The sequence below is a fragment of the Struthio camelus genome, chromosome 2 (genome assembly GCF_040807025.1).
Source record: "Struthio camelus isolate bStrCam1 chromosome 2, bStrCam1.hap1, whole genome shotgun sequence".
NCBI classification, from domain to species: domain Eukaryota; kingdom Metazoa; phylum Chordata; class Aves; order Struthioniformes; family Struthionidae; genus Struthio; species Struthio camelus.
The window spans coordinates 80673600-80684336 of record NC_090943.1 but is presented as its reverse complement, the minus strand read 5'-3'; the positions used below and the strand labels follow the sequence as shown (position 1 = coordinate 80684336).

General features: G+C 39.3%; 1 protein-coding gene across 1 annotated transcript; it reads left to right on the top strand.

Moving 5' to 3' along the window:
* Positions 1-1438: 1438 nt before the first annotated feature.
* On the top strand, positions 1439-10478 carry LOC104137826 (carboxymethylenebutenolidase homolog). The gene is made up of 6 exons (XM_009665162.2): positions 1439-1988; positions 4550-4772; positions 5532-5639; positions 6673-6815; positions 8027-8118; positions 8974-10478. Exons 2-6 carry the CDS (start codon positions 4558-4560, stop codon positions 9151-9153), a joined length of 738 nt encoding a protein of 245 aa, XP_009663457.2. The 5' UTR covers positions 1439-1988; positions 4550-4557; the 3' UTR covers positions 9154-10478.
* The last annotated feature ends 259 nt before the right edge of the window (positions 10479-10737 follow it).

Genomic DNA, 10737 nt, shown 5'->3' with positions numbered 1-10737 from the left:
GAGTCTTCAGAGAATTGTGGCCTGTGACTTTCCTCGTAGTGTTGCTTTTCATATGATACCACCGATATATAATGTGTTAGCCTAGCTGTTGCCTAAGTGATATTTTTCCGGGAGAAAAATAGATGTCTGGAAGCTCATTATACTTTTAATTACCCCAGTGTAAAACCTGCATAGCCCTGAATTCAGTGGAGGTCCATCAGTATTACTAGGGCAGATACTGTATAAGAGGACGATCAGGTCATATATTTAGAGAGCAGCAGTCATTCATAAATATTGAAATAGCGTGTGTGCTGTAACACTAATACTGTGATTATGCAAACAGAAAGAAAAAAGAGTACTTGTTTGAAGTGACAGGGTAAAATACATGAGGACAAGCACCTTGATAAACCTGTGACTCGTGAAGTAACTGCAAATTCAAGGCTACAGCCAAAGAGCTGTGTGTTTGCAGTATGAAGTGCAACTAACTGCACGTACAGCGACCATGCGTGTGTTGGATTAAGTTCTGACTTCCGCGTAAAAGTTCGGAAAAAGGATTGCTCAGAAAGGAACATGGAACCAGCAAGAAATCAAATTAAAGCCCATTTAACTGTTAAGGTTTAATTCTAATAGTCAGATCATGGGCAATGGTATTATGTATAGAGAAGAATTTCCAGAGTCACAGTACAAAGGGAAATGAAATGGCAGCTAAGCCACTCCAGAGAAGAAAAAGGCTCTCATACATTGCAATAATTTCTCATTGCTAGGAAGGATTTAAAGTGCTAATTTTCTAGTATTTATTTTACTACTGTTCTTTGAGTTGCTATGGAGTATCTAAACATCCTATGTGGTACAAACTTATTTGTAAAATACCATACAAGTGAGAAAAGCCCCCCCCTCCCCCCCCAAGAAGAATTCATTTTTGACCCTTGTGAGTTCACTTTGGAATTTTTTAGTGGGCTCTTTTTTGCTTCATTTATTCAACTACATTAGGAATTGTAAATAAATAATGTTGATGAAGTTATTTAGAGTATGGAAAAGAGCTTACACATGAAGACTACGCTATTTGGGTGATCGCTTTCCTAAGCAAAAAAGTGTGGCAGCACCGCCTGTGCGTTTAGTGCTATTTTTCAGCTATGCCTCTGAGGAAACAAGGCATCTTGATAGCTAACGCCCTTAGATAAAGCTCCTGCAGGAATAGCCCCAATAAACCAATAAAAAGAAAATCAGAAAGAAGAATGGGAGGAATAAAAAAAAAAATCAGGCAGTCACTTTAATTTCAAAGGAAATAAAAAGCCCAAGGGCCTTTTTTTTGGATGGCTAAAACGTCCTGTGATAGGATAGGAGCATATCAGGATTTCTGACATTTATTGTAATGGTTTGTAGAGCAATCTACAAAACTGTTACCTGTTTGCACTGTATTTATTGTCACACTGAAGGGGGAAAAAATTTTCCCTGTGCTGTACAAAGGCCGCGTAACACAGAGCCTCGCAACGTCAGCGTGCTCTGTCGCTCCCTCACGCTGGCGATGACTTTATAACGGGCAAGCAGCGGAGAGAAACAGAAATGCCGACGTCGTGTTCAAAAGCGACGCTACCCCAACCTGTAAACACGCAGCAACCCCGCTTTTAAAAACAGTGCTGTCTAGTCGAATTGCTCAGCTAAGTGAACGTGCCTCTAAACGACCAAGACAGCCGGTCTTGATGCCGTTTTGTGCAAATTGCAAAGCATCTTTCATATTCAGATATACTATTACTCCACACGAGCGCGGTCTTCGTACAATTGCCAGAAAACGGCGGGCTTTAAAAGGCAGAACCTTGACCGGGGGCTCTGTGACAGGCAAAGGCAAAGGCACTAGCTTACGTCACGGTGACTTGAAGAAATACGATCCCCGCGCTCACCCGTTGCGTTTTATGATTTAGCACTTTCTCTGGCGGCGGCGTTCGGGGTTGCTGTCCCTGCCGGGCTGCTGGGGCACCCTCCTGCTAGCTCACACCGCAGCTGTGCAGCAGGTATGCATGCTTTCTTGGCTTCAATGGCTTTTCTCCATGAGAATGTATGTAAAGGAAGTGCGTACTGAAGCCTGATTCAGCGTCTTTTGGGGGCCTTTATCTCTGTGCCTTCTTGAAGGGTGCATGCTCATTGCAAAGCCAGCAGGGCGTTACTTTCCTCCCTAATTCTTAGAGATGACTGTTGAAAACCTTTTTGGTTTCCCTCTCAAGTTAAGGAAGACCTCTCACGCTGAAAGTCTGCTGAAATGAAAGAGCCAGGCAGAGGGTTGTTTTTTTTTTTTTTTTTTGTTTAGCTGTGATTAAGCTCAAGTTTCTCGAAACTAAAGTTACTGTTTGGTCTTCAAATGCTCAAGCGCTTGCAGGTGGAGGTGGTGGAGCACAAAGCGTGGGGCCATGGCTGCGAGTTTAGAGCTTCTCCTAAAAAAACAGCTTGGTTATATTGAATTAATTCTTAAAGGATATTTCAATGGGATCTTAAAATGGAGACGAATCTGTATTATTTGCACATAGTGCATACAACAGCAAATGCAGAAACGTAGCTGCATTTCAGTTGCGATGCAAAGCTTACAAGCCTCTACGGCTTATAAGCCTGTGCAATTCCCCCTGCAGGCTTGTGCCTGGAACTCTTACCCCGAGCTGTATCTTTACATAGTTCTTATTTTAAAATGTGTTCTAAGTTTTATCAGATAACTTAATGCACAATGTTTACAGTTAAAGCCTTTAAGGACCTGCTGACCGGTAAGGGCGCTGTGCCTGTGTTTCTTGAGTTCTGAAGTGCAAGTTCCTTTAATATTCATTTGCTCTTGTTGTTATATTTTCTGAATTGTAATCTAATCAGGAGGAAATAGTTTGCGGAAAGAGAAGCAAAAAGTAGTTAAGCGACAATTAGTTACCAACTCTTTTCTATTATTTATGTAAGCTGCATTTGTCTTATAAGCCTGTCTGATAATCCGTTTTTCCTGATTTCTTTTAAAGTAGGAGTCTTGTATGTGAGACTATAACATTTGAAAACAGCAATGGGTGGGTGTGGCTTATTTAAGAAAATGTGGATTAGTATAAATGTGTGCCCAAGGTTAACACAGCTTTCAAATAAGATACAGCTTGTCTTGAATTGATCTGGGGAAGATGCACTCTCGCAAGTTCTGCAAGCGCAGCCCTGCTAACACTGCTTGTGAGAGTCTGAAATTAAGAGTTGGTAAATGCAGAAAGAACATCTTGGTCCCTAAGCATTTGTGCAAATCTTCTGTCTATAGGGTGTTTGTTTCTTTATTTTCCTAAAGCTGCCTCTTTAGGGCCACAGGTATTTAAGTAACAGCAACCTGCTTCTCCCCGCGCTGTCTGTGAGGATATTTGGGATGGTCAAGTTGGCACACCCCCATTGCTGTACCATGCCCTTTTCTTAGACAGTACTCATAGACCTTTCCAATTGGTCCATAGAGAGTTTAGGTGAAGTTTTGGCTAAATTCTCTCCACATCCTTGAATTATTTGGAGATACTCAGCGCATATTCACATATATTATTTGAGTCATTTTGTAGCAATATGAACTCAGTTTACCCAGTCAGTTAATCCAAGCCCAGTGGTATACGATCATTAGTAGTGGCTTACAATCATTAACTTGAGGCCAAATAGCTACACAGACTTGTGTCAGTATCTACTGGCATTTTTAACCTTTGTGGATTACTTGTTTACCTTGACTTATGCAACACTTTGTAAAAATTTAACCTAACCTTTCCATCAGCTTGTTCATAAAACATTTGGCTCAGCTTAAGGAATTTTTGCGGACATTCTGTTTTCTTTTCTTTTTTTTCCCCTTATCTTGGAGTTTGAATGTGTCTCTTATTTGTTATTAAATACATATGATTTTATTCTCTGGCTTTCACTGGTAAGAATATTTTTATTGGCACCTTTCCTTAATGTATTTAATATATTCCTCCAAAAGTCTGGATGCCTGAGACTAAGGCTGGTTTAGAAAATGCATTTCTTGACATTGAAAAGGTCTGCTATGGAATGATTTAAGTCTCTAGGGGAAAATAGCACGTTCAATTTAAATGTAATTATATCTTTCTACAGAGAAGTTACTTTTTTTCCAAAATATTAAGTCCTGTATTAAGCCTTTACAGTCTACACTCAAGTACGTTATGCATTCCTGACCAGGACATATACATGATGAAGAGTAAAAGAACTGGCGTCATCACCATCTAAATAAGTTTCTGATGGTTGCCTAGCTAGTTAGTTTGCTTTATTGTAACTGTAACAGTAACTTCATTGCTACCATATTGCTGTAGACCACAGAGGTCCTAGTTATAGACCAGGTCCCCTCTGTTTTAGGCTTTTCACCCAAAGTGTGTATTACATAAGTAACTTTAACAAAATTAATATTTCTAGAAAAACACCCCATTGTGCCGTTTGATGAATGTCACATTTCAGATCTAACGATAATGTGCTGATGACATGATTCAAAAGTTCGATATTCTAATGATACCACTGTATTTTGACCTCTTTCAGTATGGTATGCTGCAGTATTCACTGCTGAATTCTTTTTTTGTTCTTTCCACATTAGTATCACACATGGCGAATGAAGCCAAACCCTGCCCGTGCGATATTGGAGACAGGTTTGACTACGAAGGCTGTGGGCAGGAAGTGCAAGTGGAGCACATCAAGGCGTATGTTTGCAAACCGTCTGGCAAATCAGACAAAGCTGTGATAGTGATCCATGATATATTTGGATGGCAACTCCCAAACACCAGATACATAGCTGATATGCTCACAGCTAATGGATACATGTAAGAAATCCTACTGTTTTGAAGGTGCCATTTTAATAAGACAGTTGTCTAGCCAACTATTTCCTTTCTATCTAAGCCATACAAATATGGACAATTTTACAGGGTTTTTCTAAGGAGTATCTTATTTATTAAAACAGTGTAAGAAGTCTAAAATTGGTTAGTATTCCTACAATAACTAGATAGTAGGCAAGTACAGAAGGAAAGAGGAGAAACAGGAAAAGGCTCGTTTTCCAGCTTTAACAGGGTTATTGGAATGCCTTTACTAGCTTAAAACAGTCTGCTTCCTCCTTCCTTACTTGGCATTTATTGTTATGATAAAAACTCCAGAAAAGCTGAAACAAATTCCATAAAGGTAAAGTGTACCAGCACATGCCAATTAAAGAAATATGTTGTCAAATACGTGAAAAACATATTGGACATACTCTTTCTGGTACTACTGCACAATTCTTTTTAGCCCGAATGTATGTAACAGGCAAATTGCAGATTTTGTTGAGCATTTGGTAAGAAACTGCTAAGGATTTAATTGTAATTAAAAATTTGTCTCGTTAATGGATTATATTGGAGAAAATCTGGAAGTTAGATTAACTCTTCTTATAAGTTGTAGAAAAATAATGAGGGTCTCTTGTATAATACTTTGATGTAGATTAAATTCTTTGTGTTTTAAACAAAATGAATTTATTGTATATAACACACAGTCTTCCCTTTAATCCTTTATCAGTGTTATTTCATGGGCTTAAAGTGTTCTCATTTTTCTTGCAGAGCCATCTGCCCAGACTTTTTTGTGGGACAAGAAGCTTGGAAACTTTCTAATGACTGGGCTTCTTTCGATGATTGGCTGAAAACTCGAGAGTCCAGCAAAATAGACAAGTACATGTCTTATTCATTGCCCAGCATGTGGACTTGCTTCTTTAGTCGGATTTTTTGCTTCAAAAAAGATGCAGGATCAGGTCCTAAATTATTAACGGGTCAAATGCAGCGGGGTGTCCACAAACAAGAATTTGATGCAGTTCATGGGTCAAGCTCATGGTTATGTGAAAGGCACTCTTTGGAGAAAAGTGGAAACTTTGAACAAGAGTAAAAATTACTGTTATTTACAGAGACAAATACTCTCTGCAGAGTGTAGAAGTGAGATGAATGACTCAAAGGAAAAAACTGGCTGAGGCTAAAAGATGCAGCAGACTCCTACATCAGTTTGATTCAGTTCCCGAAGGCAGCTGCAACTTCCATCCAGAACAGTTAGAATGCAAACGTAGTCACGAAACTCTATTTAAATAGGGCTTGTTAGTCCTGCTCCCCATCAGCTCCCAGCTAGTTCAAAGCACGCCACTTTGCCACTCTTCTAGCTTTGCCACCCCATTTATGTCTGACATGTAGTCTAAGTTACATAATTATTTCCTCGCTGATTTTGATTCAGCATTTTCAAAATTCGCTTCCACAGTTTCATGTAGTATTTGATTTCCCCATGAACAGTTTACCCATGGTCACCTTTGTGATAAGGGGGTGCCTTTGACTGGCTATACGTCTCTCAAGCTTTTATTCGTGTTAGCCCATGAGAAAACTGTTGTCCTTTGTGTAATTGATTGAGTTGCCATTTATAAAATCAGCTTAAGTTCTAATAACAGTGACCTAGGGAGACTGACTTATTAATCTGCTTCACACATTCTCTGCTTTGCCTTCTTCCCCAGAGTTTCTCCCGTATTTTAGAAATGAGGGGTTGTAAACTTGACTTTCCGATCCACAGTCTAATTCTGATATTACAATAGTTCAAGAATATGCTAAGATCCAAAAATGGGGTAGAAATGATAGAAGATGGGGGTCAATTTTAATTATTTGCATTTTATTTTAAGATTGCCAGGGAGTACTGTTAAAGCCTTAATTCACTTTCATTTGCATGTCTTAGAGAAGTTGATGTCGTCCTGAAGTACCTACAGGAACAATGTGGCGCAAAGAAGATTGGGGTCATTGGGTTTTGCTGGGGTGGAGCAGCAGTACATCATTTGATGCTGAAAAATCCTCATTTAAAGGCTGGGGTATCCAACTATGGTAAGTATAAGAAGTCCCTAACATTGTGACATGACTGGACCAGGAAGTTATTCTGCAGGAACATTACTGTAACAAAACTCCACTTGAGATCTTACAGAAGGTGGTGATTTTATTAAATGAAATTTTTAACTAATTTGACATTTTGCACTCACCTGATCATAAGCAGCAAGACTGATGTATTCATGTGGTACGGCCAGCATCACTTTTGGGCCACAGCGAGTACAGGAAATATCAAGTGTCAGGACCTCACTAGGTCTCAGGTTCCTCTTGATGGGTGACAACAAAGTAGATTCTGGACAAACCTTTTACACCTTTTAGGAGCCGTGAGTTGTTATAGAGTGGATCTTTGCCTCTGAATCTTGCTCACCTTGGCTTCCGTAAGGCTTAGGGCAGGTTGCTGCGCGTTGTCTGTTTTACCTTGTTTGGGATATGTGATTGTTGGCAACCCTTTTGCCATCCATCTGCTAGAGTCTTCTACTAATGGGTGGGTCATCACCACTGTGGTCTTGTCAGCCTATAGGCCTTCTGACCGTGACATAAGCAACACGTTCTTCAATTTTACTGCTGGAAATAGCATCCATTGTTGTTATTAATACAAGCCATTTTTAAACTCTATGTTAAACCTTCTCGTACTTACTCTCATATTTCCATTCGTATTGCATTCATGCCACCTTTATATTTTTGTTGCAAATCTGTAATTATGTATAACCCAGAGCAATTGATATTCATTTGAGGTGGAAGGAAGCTGAAGGTACTTTCCTAGAAAGCTTATGGGGATTGTTTTGCTGTACTGACTGGCTGATCATGAATGAATTCATCAATGCTACTTGCTAATTAATTATATTAATTACATTAAGAATGGTCATACTAGGCTAGAGGCTAGACCACGTAGAGTGTTGAGCTTTCACAGCATCCTGTCTCTGACAGTGGCCAAAAGCAGATGCCCAAAGAAAATCGTGAGAATGGGACAAACATAAAAATTCTTCCTGGACCTTTCTGAGGCAGAGCTTGTATTTCTATCTTTAATGATATCCCAGAACATAGGAAGTTCTCACAACAAAAGAGACTTTTAAATGAAGTATGTTTAATCCCTTACAAACAGATCTTTAAATCAGCTCTAACTGATGTAAATATCATTTATTTTGATTATCTAGCTTTAGTAGTGATTTCAAAAATAGCATGGCTCATTTTATGCTGGTGCGTTTCCCTAGGTGTGATCAAATTTTTTGAGGACGGATACAGTTTGCTTCATCCCACTTTCTTCATTTTTGGTGAAAAAGATGAATTCATCCCACTGGAGCAGGCAAGTTTCCTTTCTTTCTTTCTTCTTTTTTCATGTTTTTCATGCTTGTTCAATGATTTGATATTTAATTAAGAGAAGCTAGAAAATTAGTTTGCCCTTTCCTCTCGCTTTCCCTAGCTCTTACAGTAATTCTACACAAATCGTTGTTGTCTAACCCCAAGCCAAAAAGATTTACTGTGACACTAACACGTTTTCTATTTCTGTTGCAAAATATGGATGCTTTAAATGTGGGAATTCCTAGGAGGAAGGGGGCAAGCATCCACAATGGGAGTCAAAGGAATACCTGTGTCGGGTTTAGGACAGGAGACCCTCTTTAATCGTACTGACGATGCATAAAATCAGTAGAAAGTCCCCACCTGTACCACCAGCATCAGTAGTTGCAGGAGGATTAGTAAATCCTGTGACTATCCATTTCCTTCATCACTGTGCTGCAGAACTTCCCGTCTCTGGTATGCACACAGTTTCATATGGAATCAAAATCTTGCCCCCGTTTTTTTCTTGAAATCTATCTGCAGTAACTTGTACAGTGATTACTATATGTGATCCTTCTTGTGATTATGAGCAGTAAGTGTTTTTATCCTTACAGGTATTATTACATTAACTTATATAGGTTTTTTTGGTAATTTTATACAATCAGACACTCTTTATTTTACTGGAGAGAAAAAGTCTAGCTCAAAAAAAAAAAAAAAAGGTATGGTAACAGAAATGCGTTTGGGTGTAAGAGTGGTAAGAGAGACAACAGCAGAAAGGACGTACTGTGTCTTCCAGGAAAGTAAAAGCCAGGACAAGCTGAGGACTGAAAACAAACAGCACGTTAATTCAATATAAGCAGTGATGGAAGCCTCTGTGTTACAGGTTACCGTACTGGAGCAGAAGCTTAAACAAAACTGTAAAGTCGATCATGAAATTAAAATTTACCCTGGACAAACTCATGGTTTTGTACATCGCAAAAGAGAAGATATCAATCCTCAAGACAAACCTTATATTGAGGAAGGAAGAAAGGATATGATCAACTGGCTGAATAAATACGTTTAGCATAAATAAAATGGCTATAAAATTTTTTTTTTAGGAAGTCAGAAAATGATTTTCTAAATATCTCTTGATTAATATATTTTTAAAATAATTAAAATACACTGTAAAAACTTTTCTGCAGTAACATTGATAATTTGTGCTCATTTTATAAGCAGATGGCTAAACATTTTCAAATGTTGTTCAAATTTGACCTCATGTATGTTGAAATTATTGGAATTTGATGTGGGATATCCTCTAGAATCTACAGGTTTCACTTTTTTTTATACTTCTGTCAATATGATTAAAAGATCACTGAAACTCTGCATGCACTCTTGAGAAACGCACTCAAGGAAGCTGTTTTTACAGTTGTTGGGCTGTGGGATTTTTCAGCTCTGAGGTAAGTGTAGCTGTGCTTGGAGGTTATTTAGATAGCATGTGTCCCAGGAAAATCAGAGTGCTGTCTATGACTCAGTAAACAGCATCTAATCTGAGTTACTATGTTCTGGTCAATCTGGAATACAGTGTGTATCTCCCGGTTGAAAATAGTTTTCCCTCCACCAGGCTGAGTTGATATTAAAGAAACCCCGTTGTCTTTCAAAGAGTTTTCATGTACACCTCTGAGATATAAGAGCAAAAATGTGCCTTGCTCCTTGGCACGGGCCCTCGGATGGTGATCAGGACCGCGCTCTGCTTTGGCTGCTGAACGCCATGTTCCTGTCAGCTGGTTGTTGCTTGACTTTAGGCATCATTGGGCCTATTCTCAGTGGGGTCTAGGCAGTGCAAGAGAAGCCTCTTCAGGCTTATAGGGCTTTGCTGCCTCTGCTCTACTCACTTGGAGGATTCACGGCGCTATGCCATGTTATTTAGGATAATCCCCGCTCAAATCAGCAGTGAGAAGTTCCATGATGCACTCTCTGATCCTGCTGTTAGGTTGGGTTTGTGCTGCTCCTCTGCGATGTACAGCTAGAGGGAAGGGTTGGCCAGTGACTCCCATGCTTCCTGCAAGTCCCGATAGAGTTATGGGCTCAGCATATATAGGAGAAACTGCTCCACATGGGAGAACCACAGGCACCTTCATTCACCGGTGGAACCAGTAGTCACACATGTACCTGTACAGCCCTGATATACTGTGAGTATAGCAATGTATGAACCCTACCAGAAGAAAGTAAGTTGGATATGTGGTTCAGAAAGTCTTGAAGTGGGAATTCAGTTCCCTGCTTTGTATTTTTGTACTGTTTCTCAGGGTTGCTATGAGAACAGAGATGATGAAATGGTTAATGAAATCAAACTCCATGCAACTATTGCCTCACATGGATTTTAAATAAAAGAGTCTTGATTTCCTTCATTAATACCTTGTCAACATGTTTCACAAAAGACAACAGGTAATATCTTGGCTGGCAAACCAATCCAGCTTGGAGGTTATTATTTTTTTTTTTTTTAATGTGAGGAGATAGATGTCTCATGGAATTGGGCTCAACTTTGACAAATTTCTTCTGCGACAGGGGAATGGAGAAACTGTGAGGAGTATTTTGTCCAAATTCATTGTCCTGGGAGAATTTAGAGTAACTTGCTGTAGGACAAGTATTGCATTTCATCATGTATTTGCAT

Coding starts and splice junctions, on each gene's coding strand:
- LOC104137826 (XM_009665162.2), top strand. CDS start 4,558: ATGGCGAATGAAGCCAAACCCTGCCCGTGCGATATTGGAGACAGGTTT. Junction 5,640..6,672: donor GAGTCCAGCAAAATAGACAA/GTACATGTCTTA, acceptor TGCATGTCTTAG/AGAAGTTGATGTCGTCCTGA. Junction 8,119..8,973: donor AATTCATCCCACTGGAGCAG/GCAAGTTTCCTT, acceptor TCTGTGTTACAG/GTTACCGTACTGGAGCAGAA.